Source organism: Betta splendens, chromosome 9, assembly GCF_900634795.4.
Source record: "Betta splendens chromosome 9, fBetSpl5.4, whole genome shotgun sequence".
NCBI lineage: Eukaryota > Metazoa > Chordata > Actinopteri > Anabantiformes > Osphronemidae > Betta > Betta splendens.
Genome location: NC_040889.2, coordinates 24,907,870 through 24,920,149, shown reverse-complemented (window position 1 = coordinate 24,920,149; position 12,280 = coordinate 24,907,870). Strand labels below are relative to the sequence as shown.

At 49.9% G+C, this 12,280-nt stretch overlaps 1 protein-coding gene across 3 annotated transcripts in view; it reads right to left on the bottom strand.

Moving 5' to 3' along the window:
- Positions 1-711: 711 nt before the first annotated feature.
- sema6a (sema domain, transmembrane domain (TM), and cytoplasmic domain, (semaphorin) 6A) overlaps positions 712-12,280 on the bottom strand; it is an 81,064-nt gene continuing 69,495 nt past the window's right edge. For all 3 annotated transcript variants that reach the window (XM_029163834.3, XM_029163835.3, XM_029163837.3), the window contains one exon: positions 712-4,597. In XM_029163834.3, the coding sequence (XP_029019667.1) occupies positions 3,420-4,597 (1,178 nt within the window). In that variant the 3' untranslated portion in view covers positions 712-3,419. The remainder of the gene's footprint in view (positions 4,598-12,280) is intronic.

Below are 12,280 nucleotides of genomic sequence, written 5' to 3'. Positions count from 1 at the left end.
GACGCATGTAAGTTATGACTCACGTCGAGATCAAAGGCTCGTTCCTGGTGAGGACAGACTACGGTGAAACTGGAGCCGCTGGTTCTGGTCAGTGTTCCTCAGCGCTGATGCACTGATCTGAGGTCTGCTCAACCAGAGAGAGGAATGCGATAGAATCATAATGTAAGACAGTCCTCTCATTGTCTTGCAGTTGCCTTCAGAATGCCATGTTTGGAGAGTTCATTGATTTCTCATATGGGAATAGATTTCTCTGAACCTAAGCTCCACTCATGACCTCCTAATGCCCCGATGGACAATTGTGTATTGTAGTTGTCTCCTCTGCTGAAAATATTTTATGAATAGTCTCAGTCAAAATGTTATTTTCATTCACAGCATTGAGTCAGACACAAAAGAAGAACACACTCAGCCTTGTTAAACTTTTTTACCTGGAGTATTAAGTAACAGTGCTTCCATCCATCTACAAAAGGCATCTTTTATATCTGACTTATGAAAGAAAAGTTGCTCAGATCTCGAGAGGTTATCTTAAGTTTATATAGAGAGAAGAAAACACCAGGTCACACAAGTAAAGCATTTTCCTTTAAACCGTCTCTCATTTAAGAACGCAGACTTAGTTTTCCCCCAACGAAGCTGCAAAACCCAGAACTAGATGCTTCTGTAACGATTATCACCCGAGGCAGAGAACTAAAGTAAAGGACAAACATCACCACAGCCTCCATGACAAGAATTTTATTTTTTTTTTTTATTACATTTTGCATTAAATTAAAGAGTTTTTTTTCTTTACAACATACATTAAGCTGTGAATCAGATGTTAAGGAAGTGGAGAGAGTAGGGCAAAAAACTTTGTGACGTCACAATATCTTACAAGCTTACAAAGTTCAAAAGGTTGAGAGGAGAGTCAACTTGCATCTAACAGCGGTGCATTATAAACCATGGTGAGACAAAAAGGCACACACCAACCAACCTCACTGTCCACAGCAGCCTTCCCTGTCTGACATCAAACCTGAACTGCACCCACACATCTACACAGGACGCTGCCTCCTGTCCGTCCTCACTCTGTGTGAACGTGATGAGCGTCTGAGGGATGAGATCAGCATCATCCCTCGCCTGCAGAAAGCTGCTGGTTCCACTGGTCCCAGCGGCGGCCAGTCTAAAAGGTCTGGAGTCCACCCACCCACCCACCCGTCATATGGTTTGGGGTCGTTTGCACTTTGAAGGTGGTAGCTTCAAGTAACTGACTTGGACCTGGCGCTGCAACCGAACCCTGCGAGCTTCTACGCACAGTGGAAAAATCTTAGTCAGGTCACGGCTCCTACTCGTCCTTCTCACGTCAGCTGTGGGTTGAGACTTAATTGGCTTTTCTCCGTTGAGAAACAGAAAGATTGCTTCATGTCAAGAAAAAAAAACAAACGTCACCTATCTACACATACAACACTAAGGGAGCGCCGCTGATTTCGGCGTCGGGGGGGTGGAGGTCCATAAAAATCCTCAAGTAAAGGAAGTGAAAGTAAAAAAGGTCTGATTAGTCGAACTCTCAGCCTCGAGAGTTGGTGAACGAAAACAAAAACACAAAATGTCCTACAGCCGCGTTCTCTTACAAAAGGGGGTTAAAAAGGTACATTTCTTAATATCTTAGTTCGAAACGTTGACTTTCTTCACAGGAACCAGCCTGTTTCTGCAACTACCTAACAAATGAGTGTTAAGGACAAGAGGCCTAGAGCCGGTTAGTGAGTGCGTCTCACACTGGACGTCCGCTCTGGTGCCGCCGCAATATCTGCAATATTATCACCATCATTATTAATATTATTGCAGTGCACCGGAAAGATACGTACGCACGCTGGCCTTGTGGGGTTGCAAACGTTATTTGTTCACTTAATCAGTCATTGAACCGTCACTCCAGGCGAACAGACAGCAACAAACAGGACTCGTATAAAATAGGAAATCAAAAACACTCACAACGTCTTCATCGACACTGTCAGCACAACATAAAGGGCTGCTTCAAGCGCATTAATGGCACAATCAGAAAGGAACCACAACGTGTGTGTGTGTGTGTGTGTGTGTGTGTGTGTGTGTGTGTGTGTGTGTGTGTGTGTGTGTGTGTGTGTGTGTGTGTGTGTGTGTGTTATGCCTAGGGACCGGGATAACAACAATAACACCTACATTCTTTAATTGCATTTTTATCAAACCAGGGAAATATCATGATGTAAGAAAAAAAAAAAACACTACGAGGAGACAAAGTTAACAGCTATTAAAGGAAACATTGTCACTACTTTAGGGTGTAAGGCACAAATTTACATGTGGAAAAACAAGCAGGCAATACAGATGTTTTAGTAGTTTTCTTCTCCACCTGCTTATCAGTGTGACGCCGACGCGTCCCAACATGGCGGCACCGCTCGCAGCCTCGCTCCGGCGCCGCTCGCTGCGGATCGGACCAACGTCGCCGACTCACACGAAAACCACAGTGCTGGTTGGGGGAGAGGTGCTCACTGGGAGGAGGAGTGGAGGGGGGAGATTCAGGAAGTCGTTCCTCATGATTGGTCTGAAACTCTGGTCCGCGAAGGTAAAAGTCCCTGTCTGGCACAGTTTAAATAAATATCCCCTCCTCTCCACAGAGGTCACATATATCTCAAGGTCCCACTGAGCACACAGTAAGACCTAGTGGACGCTTAGTCATCAAGAAAGTTCTACTGGCTCCAGTTTAATGACTTTAAATAAGTTTTTTTTTCTTCTCACACATTAATTAATATTAAAAGATCTCTTCTCTGTCCTCTCTCTCTCTCTCTCGCTCTCTTTCTCTCCAAGCCTAAAAAGTCAGATTTTTTTCAAAAGCACTTAATAAAAATAAATACAACAAGCTATTAGTATTAACAGTCATGTGTTATTCAGTAACCAGTACAGCAGGAGGTTTCTCTGGCCCAAGCAGGACTCAGGTAACACTGAGAGGCTTTTCACAGTTTCCCACAGACCTCGGGCAGTCGTCTGTCCCTTTCAGCCTGGGCTCAGTCTCCTCGAACCCCGTGGGCTCAGGCTCCACAGTCCCCACGATGCCGTTCACCGGTTACCGCCCAGTGCCGCCGCGCTGCCTTCACTGTCCCCAGTCACAGGCCGAGAGGCCGCTGTCCCGGACGCGACTCACCGCCGTCCGAGGACGAGCTCGAGGCAAGCTTCGTCTGAGTAGCGTGAGCGTGTCTGTGGAGCGGAGCGGAGCGCGGGCTCCGCGACAGCGACAAATGACAACAACCATTGTGTAATATTTACATATTTATATAAAAGAAAGTGTGTTTCCTTAAAAAAAACTGTGTTGCATTTTCACTGTACTGTACACCAAAGACGATCAGACACGAACCACTAAAAGAGATGCAAGTTGTACAGTGTTCCCAGTTCGGGTCCGTTCCCACCGGACCGCCGGTCCGACCGGCTGCCTATGTGCACGAGTCACTGGACTTGGGTTTTGTGGAGAGCGACACCACGGAGGGTTTGGGAGGGACGTCGGGTCTGAGGTGCTTGGCGCCCGTTCGGGGCAGCGACCCGTAGGAGGCCGCTCCCGCCTGCCGGGTCAGAGAAACGCCCTGCGCTGTCATTTGTATGGAGTCCACCCTCTGCGGCGCCGGCGGCGGCGTCTCCACGCGGTTGAAGCTGTGGTGCCGTGCCAGGTGGGAGGAGTTGGACGAGTTGGTGTTGTGCTTCCTGAGGGCCGAGGACCCGCAGGCGGCCGACGCCGAGCCCTTCCTGAGCCCGTAGACGGACGAGTGCACCTCCAGCCGCTTGCCCATCTGCGGGACGGCGGGCGGCACCGAGAGCGAGGCCTCGCGCTGGGGCACGCGCGGCGGCAGCGGCCCGTCCGGATCCAGCGCGCCGAGGCCGTGGCACGGGCTCTTCACCGCCTTGTACTCCAAGGTGGCGCCCTGGTCGTCCAGGACGCCGTGGCCCATGTTCAGGTCGCTGTGGTGCGGCTGCTCCACGTACTCGTGCTGGTAGGACTGCTGGTGCTGCAGATGCGGCTGGAGCTGGTGCTGGTGCTGGTGCTGGTGCTGGTGCTGCGGCAGCGGCAGGACGACCACGCTGGGGATGTGGCCCGGCGACGCCCTCAGCGGTAGGTCCGTGGAGATGACGGGGGAGCCCATCGGGGGGATGTCCTTGGTGCAGGCGTTGATAAGGTTCTGGTTCCGCTCCCACTCGCGGCTCCCCCTGCTGGGCTTGCGCCGCGGCTGCATGGGGGTGGACTCGGGCGTCGGCAGCGCCGTGAGGTCCAGGTGGTGCTGGTCCGCTTTTATCAGCATCTTCCCGTTGGTGGTCAGCCTCCCGTTGTGCATCAGCGGGGTGAGGATGGCCTCGGGGCGGCCATCTTTGGCCTGCGTCTCGAACAGGCCCGTCAGCTTGGTCACGCTGTTCATGGAGCCGCGGCGGGAGTGCAGGTGGTGGCCGTCCTTCTCCTTGCGGCCCGCCAGGTCCGCGTCTCGCCGCCGGTGGTCACAGACGCAGTACACGATGATGCCGGAGAAGATGGCGCCCATGGCGAACGCCAGGATGACGGCGATGGCCAGCAGGGTCACGGGAACCAGCTGGTCGCGACCCTTCTGGTAGCTCTCGCGGATCACACCTACAGAGAGACGTGGAGATGGCATTCAGAGCGGCAGCAGGAGGACAGACTGCTGGTGGGAGTGGGCTGTTTATTATTAGACTTGGCCAAAAATAGAAATGATATTAAATTATTACAATTAAAAGATATTTTCTGGGTAAAAAGATTAGCGGTTTAAGTAATTTGATGAAAAACATGCAAATGAGGGGGGTTTATCCCATCACGAGGAACACCTATTCAAAACGGGCACAAATTGTAGCTTGAAGTCGCAACATTCAATATTTCCCCCAAAAATCCAATCTGAAGCTGGAAATGTGTTTTGGAGGGGTGATTATGATTCACATTTTAAATCCCAGATAAAACCGCACTGCTGAAATGAAAAAAGATATGAGCGCAGATAAAGGCGCCTGAAATACGCCGAGCCTTTCTTCTCATGGATGCAAATGGAAGACTTTTCATAAAGCTTGGATCCAATCTCATGAATCACAGAGAATACATTAAAAAGCCTCTGATTAGGTGCTAAATCCAATGAGCTGTGTCATCAGTGTCTTTTGAAAGCGCCACTTTCAAAGACCGGCGAAGACGCACAGAGATAATTCAATAACAGCTGCTATGAAGCATTCTAGCAAACGTGAGGGGGGGGCAGGTTGGGTGTAATAAAATGGGGTCAACAATAATGTGCACGCGCCGATCAGAGGATGGGACACTTGGGTTCTGTCCCACGATCGGTCCCGCGGCGTGCCACCACGCGCCGCCGGCGGGGCAAGCTCGTGGCGCGAAGGCGTGGTGCGTTCACTGTCCGTAGGCGTGTCCTCCACGCTTTTACTCGGCGATAAGACAGGACAGCACGCCGGTGTTTCACTGTGTGAGTGGAACTTGGCTCCACAGATGTTTTTGACACAATCTAAAATTAGCACAACGTGCCTGATTTTGTGTAACAGATTTCAGACATCACCCTGAAACTTTACCCACAGGTGGCGAAAGTGGCTGAACATGTCTCTTATCTACAGTATCACCTTGAGTCACACTTTTTAAACTTTCTGCCTCGTATTTATAGACTTTTATCATTTGTACGACTTTTTGACGATTCTGCCATTGACACCTTTGTTTTGTGGAAAATGTCAAAAAGCACACGCTCAGTATTTTGAGATGTGAAACACTCCACAGACGAGAGCTGCGAACATCAAAGTTCAGCGAAACTTGTCGAGAAGGTCGATGCAATTCTGCCTTGTTACGACTTCCACAAATCACTCACGCTTTTCCTTTCTAAAACAATATGCAGCGAAATTAGTAGCAATAATTGTGTAGAATCCTGAAAAAGGCCCCGTAATCGTGTCTGGGCTTCAACGACACAACACAGACACAGAGACAACACGCTAATCTGCTCTGAAGGAACCCAAATCCAGCCGCTGCCTTTAACTAACAGCCGTAATCCTCGCTCGCTGCAGTCGTACTTCATTAGTCCGAAAACATCGCTTAAAACCTTTTTCCCGCAGCAGAAATGAAGCGCTGGGCGATGATTCACTCGCTGCTCAACCTGGATGTTTTTTTTTTTTTTAAAAAGGAGCAGTTGCATCTGCTCTGCTCATTGCTCACGTCTTTGTAAAAACAAAACGTCACATTTCTCCCTAATGGAGCGCTGACGCTGTGCAGCCGCGGCCGTAGCTCATGGAGACGCAAACAAAGGGCTCAGAAGCGTCTCCTCTGGCCAGAATCACCTCTTATCAGGGATGTGACTGGCCGGGCGGACGGTGGGAGTGCCGGGAGCGGCAGGAGAGCCGGGCACCGCTATCGGCAGAGCAGCGCCGGGTTCGGACGAGCGCCGTGTGACCCGACGACCTGACGGCCCCATCAAACATCTGCTTCACATCTCCCACGGCCACATCTGAGCCGCACACATACACTTTTCCGCGCCGCTATCTTTCATTGTGTTGACTTTCTTCTGCGCTCACTTAGATCTTTTTTTTTTCTGCCACTTAACAGAAACAGTCCACTGACTGTTTTCCTTCACGCCCTTCTCTCACAGCTTCCATCTGGTTCAGTGATCTGCTACGTGGAAAGGCTGGAACTACAGCCCCGTGGACTTTGTGTTATCATCCGTTTGGCTGAACCGCTTCTGTTATTTCCCCGTGTCTGTTCTGGTGGAGCCGGGTCTTTGTCTTGGTTTCTAAGGGTGAAGCCCTCTTTCTGCACCGCATGCCTCTTCCTGTGCGCTAAAAACAACCTTTTCTCCTTCTCTTTCTCACGTTTTCGCCCACTCCATCCATCACTTCCGTCTTCAGCGCACTTCCGAAGGGTACTTAGCCCAAGGCTTGGCGTAAAACACAACGACAGACCTCCATCCTTCATGTGAAGGATTGTTTCCCGTCCTGACATCAAAGGGAATGGAAGCGGCCGCCGAGGACGAGCTGTCTTGCTGAATCGCAGGACTTGAGGGTTCTGAACGAACGCGGTGGCGGCGCCGCCCGTTTCTGAGAGCCTGCTTTTATTTCTGGGCCCAACTTTCTAAAACTTCCACAACGTGACCTTGAAGGGTATCAAAGTGTAGCTAAACCCACAGCTCGCCCCGCTTTGGTCTCGTCTTGTCGGGGTTCTGACCGTACAGCGACTTATAATCTCCTGGTTTCATCCCCCAGAATGCTTTGCAAGGCATCCTGCAGTTCAACACTTCTCTCAGCGCTTGAATTGATTTGAATTTCACGCCGCCTCGGGCCCAAACACGCAGATATTAAACACACAGCTCAGATATTCCGATATTTCTCGCTGTCTAAACAGCCTGGGTCGGCAACGCTTACTTGTAAATCAGAAACATTGTAATCGTCTGTGACTGGAACTTGCGAATGCTCTTTCTCAGTATCTCTCTCTCTGTCTGACACGTACGCACCCTTGCACTCTTTTAATCTCTTCAGAAGCACCAGCTGACTTAAGCCCACAGAGCTCGTCTTTGTGCTGGTGTTGGGAAAACTTCAAAGGCAGTTAAACATCACAGAGGGGTCACGGCGAGGGCCGCGACCTCTGGCTACGCGCCGCTGCACAAAGACACTGTCTGCAAAATGATAAAAATCCTAATCAGCCTTAACTGCGCTCACAGCGCGGCCACTTGTTGACGGACAGAACGGCGGCTAACATTTACCCAGAAGACACTGGTGTTTGGAGTATGACTGCGATTCATTAAGCTCCATTTAATACCCAGTCGGAACATTATCCCATTAGGTCCTGTGTATCTTTGCGTTGGAGAGGCACTCGCATTAACGCCGTTATTCAATATTAAAGCATTCATCACCCAACCCGCATGCCGATGAGCTAGTTAGGATATAATTAAAGCACTAATTGCATCGTTCGCCACCTCAGGTATTACCAGCGATGCACTAACTTAACCACCTCGCTGCATACGAACTGTGGGTTTAAATGCTCACAGGAAATCGGTCTAAATTAAATGTCCCCGAGAACATTTTTCATTAGCAGGTTGATGTCTTCAGCTGACACCAGTCCTGTTTTTATTAATGGACGGCGGACTTGCTCAGCATGGATTATACAGCTGAAAGAATTATCCCATTATTCTATTGCCGCTGTCACGTGGTGATGTATCGCTCGCCGACAGCACAGGTCGACTACAAGTGTTAGAATCGTATATCACAGTTTATAAAAATGAAGATGTATGCGTCGAGAAAGCTCCGCTGCGGCTCGTTCTTCCGTGTTGATTCCCGTTAATTAGTATTCGGTCTTGATGAGTCCTGTCTACGCAGATGGCGACCGGCTCAAGTGTCTTCCATCGTGCTATGATTGCGCAGAATGTGTGGCTTCTGACTTGTATGGATGACTAAAGCACTACTTGTGGACCGCTGTAATTCATGCCGTTTGAAACGCCGGGGCTCATAATCATTCAGAGGCAGACTGAGTCGTAGCACAGAGAGCGGCTCTCGCAGACGCTGTGAGCGTGAACGTGACCGCTCACATTCAGTTTAAAGCAGAATGATGACGGCTGAACGTGGCCTCGGCCCGCTTCAGAGGCACGACGGGATGAGCCGCCGTGATACGGGGCCAAAAAGGCAAAGCGCAGCTTTTGTGCGAACCAGCGACGGCGAGGGGTCTCAGTTGAAAAGTGCGACCAAAACACACAAAAAAAAAAAAAAAAAACTGAAGAGAGAGCGACAAATGTGTAAAAAACAAAGGCAATCTGCAGGAACAATGCACTAATCAGCGGAGGAAATTATGGCTTGACGTCAGCCGAGGAAGTGCGTAACACATCCAGTCCAGTGTTTTCATTATGATTCACAATAAGCTGTGAATAATTCTTGTGCCTAAGAAAAGCCCATCACGGCCTTGGGCCAGAAGAAACACCAGAACAAATCACCGCAGTTAATGCAACCGCGAACAGGTCGCAATGAATAAAAGAGACGTTCAACATTAACCAGTTTCTGTCACTTTACTGAAAAAAAAGACGTAGAACACAATTAAGGTAGAATTTCCCCCACGGGCTCAGCCACTCACGCATGCGTGCTCCTGAGAACTCGATTCAAGCACCTCCACCTCCACCATTATCTGGCTGTTTGCAGAACTCACGTTCTATTCCCTCTAATCACCTTCAGGGGACAGTAATTAGAGAAGAAACATGTCTCCATGTTAATCTGGCTGATCGGGAAAACTCTTTAATACAGAGGCCACTCTTTAGAAAATCTAATATAAAAACACAGCTGCTGGCAGCAGCCGACTGTCTGCTCTTCATAGAGTCATTACTTTTATATTAAGATTATGACAGAAAGTCAGTAAACAAAAGCCCGTCTTCTGTGCTCTGACAGTTCCTCCCGTAACGACAGGTAACACTCAGGACTGACATGCGTCTGCGGTAACGACGGCCGACCCGTCCTCCCAGAAAGCGGCACGCGTCTTCTCCGCTGAGGATGTGCCGGCGGGGGTCACACTCCGCCTCTCGCGCTCCGCCTCACCTTCGCACGCGGGCGCCAGCGACACGCCTGCGGCTGAAAATAACCCCCGCAGAGCGTCTGACAGACCGCCGGCATCGCCGCCGAAGCCCCGCGCCCGGCGGAAGCGCATGTCTCAATACATGACAGCACCGGGTGTAATATCACCAAAAGGCCACAATGGCATTTGATCACATGGTTTGAAAACTACATGGTGGCTCCTGAGTTTGAAGCAACACCAGCTCATTGTTTTTCAGGAGCCGAAGAAAAATAGACCAGACTTCACTTCTCCTGGAAATTACAGTATGTTATTATTATCATCATACAACACTAAAACCTGGGGAAATTGCATCTTGTATTATATTTGTTGGATCAAAGTTGTTCCTTGTTTTAAAATGTGTTTCCTGCTCTATGATAGCACACAGTTCAAATCAGATGTCCTCATTGATTTCTGAAATCTATCCTACAGTTTCAGCTGAGATGCGTTTTTCTAAAGGCCTGCGTGCAGACGAGGGTCAGCGAGGCGGCTTTCGCCCGGTGTGAGAACAAATGGGCGCAATGGAGGCTAACGCTGCCGTTCACCCTGGACGCCTGTCATGTCTCTCCATCGTACCCCCCCCCCCACATCCTCCTTGTCTCTCCACTCCATCGCTCCCAGCCTTCACTGCGCGCTGTCCTCTTCTGTTTAATAAATCTTTATCATGTGTGTCCTGCTCGTCTCCACTCCCTCATCTCCCATGCGTCTTCCTCTCTCCATCCCTCCTTCCCTCCACCTCTCCCCTGGAAAGCCACTGTAATGAACCCATAAATTGGAGCAACACAGTGGTGGCTACAGGTCGGGGGCTGGGGGAGGTGAGGGAGACGGACGTGGAAGGAAGAGAGCGAGCGAAGGTGGGGGGGAGGTGGAGCGGGGCAGGGGTTCATTCCTGGAGACGAAGGGAAGAGATATGACTCCGGCTGGAGACAAGACAGCCTGTAGAGATGGAGGATGAGGGGGTGCGGAGATGGAGGGGGCCGAGAGAGACACGGGGGAGGGGCGTCGGGGGCGGGGGCTCCGTCAATTGGTTGAGGAAGTAATTTGCACCGGGTGAGGTACAGCCTTGGAACATGCCATCCCAGTCGGATGAGAGGTCCTGCGGACGGGAGGCTGATCGCAAATGGCAGCAGATGGTGAAAAAAGTGGCAGGGCTGGTGGTGTCAGGGGAAAGGTGAGTGATGGGAGGGGAGGGGGAGGGGGTGGGGGGGGGGGTGGGGGGGGGCGACAGCAGTGGGTAGAAAATATACCAGAGACAGATGAGGCCCAGCCAGACAGACAAACACCGAGCTCAAATGTGCTGTGAAGCGCAGGCGGCCACCTGGCGAGTGCGACGGCCCCTCTGGAACGGCAGATAATGATCCTGTTGGGTGCTAAACAGCACCAGTGTGTGAATGCTCACCAGTTTGCAGCATTTCTAATTACTCTGGTGGTGTCGGGCTAATACATATTAGCGGCACTGTAATATTCATCGGGAGATAAGATTCCACAGTGTCTCGGCTGCAAATGAAAAAAGTTGGGGGCGTAATTGTAATTTCTTTCAAATGGCAAACAAGCTTTCAAGCGAAGATGAACTACGACGTCTTTATTTGCCCGACTTTACATTTTTGCCACTTAATTTGAGAAATAAATAGCGTGGCTGAATGTTTATCTTCTTATTTTGCCTCTAAAACTTGATTTATTTCTCAGCCTGGCGTAAAAATGCTAATAAAATAAGTCTTTTACTGAGCGTTTGGCTGCAGAAGCGTGTCTCATATATTCATGTTCATTCTCACTTTCACATATGCACTTTGCAGAGTTTTCACAGCACATTTGACACCTGAAGCCAATAATACTGACGTTGACAGGAAGGAAGAGGAGGCAGGATGGGTGGAGCGGGAAATGAATGCTGTTGACTGTGGTGCTCAATTTGCCATGCTGAAAAGCATTAAGCTGCACGGAGGCAAAACTGTGCTTAATACCATCAAAGCAATCAAGGCAGGGAAAATATATACACAGCAAAAAAACAGACGTGGTCTCAGACCAAGCCATGCAAAATATCCAAACACTGCTACAAGAAACCAACACAAGAATCTGATCGGAGCTGAGAGAAAAGTCAAAAAAAAGCAAAGCAAAGAAAAGACCATCGAGCTGAAATAGAAAAAGGAACAAACGAGCTGCAAAGGTGTCTCGTAAAATAACAATAACGATCATACAGAACGAAAAACAGCAGGAAGCATTGTGTTGGAATGTGAAGGGCTTGTTGCCGTCACCTGAGCGTGAAACTCCCACAATCCCTCCGAACGCTAGACGTTTGTGCTCGCGTCTGGTTCTGGTTCTGGTTCTGAGTGCAGAGCGCCGCTCAGGTGACGGCAACGGGCCGAACGCACGCATGCCGTCCGGACTCTCTGCCGCCATTGTGCTCAGACCCAGCTGCCGGTGCCGCTTCCAGCTGACGCGAGAGTGTGTGTGTGTGTGTGTGTGTGTGTGTGTGTGTGTGTGTGTGTGTGTGTGTGTGTGTGTGTGTGTGTGTGTGTGTGTGTGTGTGTGTGTTTGCGTGCGTGCGTGCGTCCGTGCGTGTGTGTGCGTGTGCATGTGCGTGAGTGTGTGTGTGTGTGTGTGAGTTCGTATGAAGGGTTCACCAAGTGTTTGATTTCCTATTGAACTGTCTCATTCAGCACCGTGCGACTCTGTAGGTGCTTCCAAAATCTTCAAAGACTCTTTCTAACATGTAGACGAGAAAATATTCCATCTCATTCTTCTCCCTTA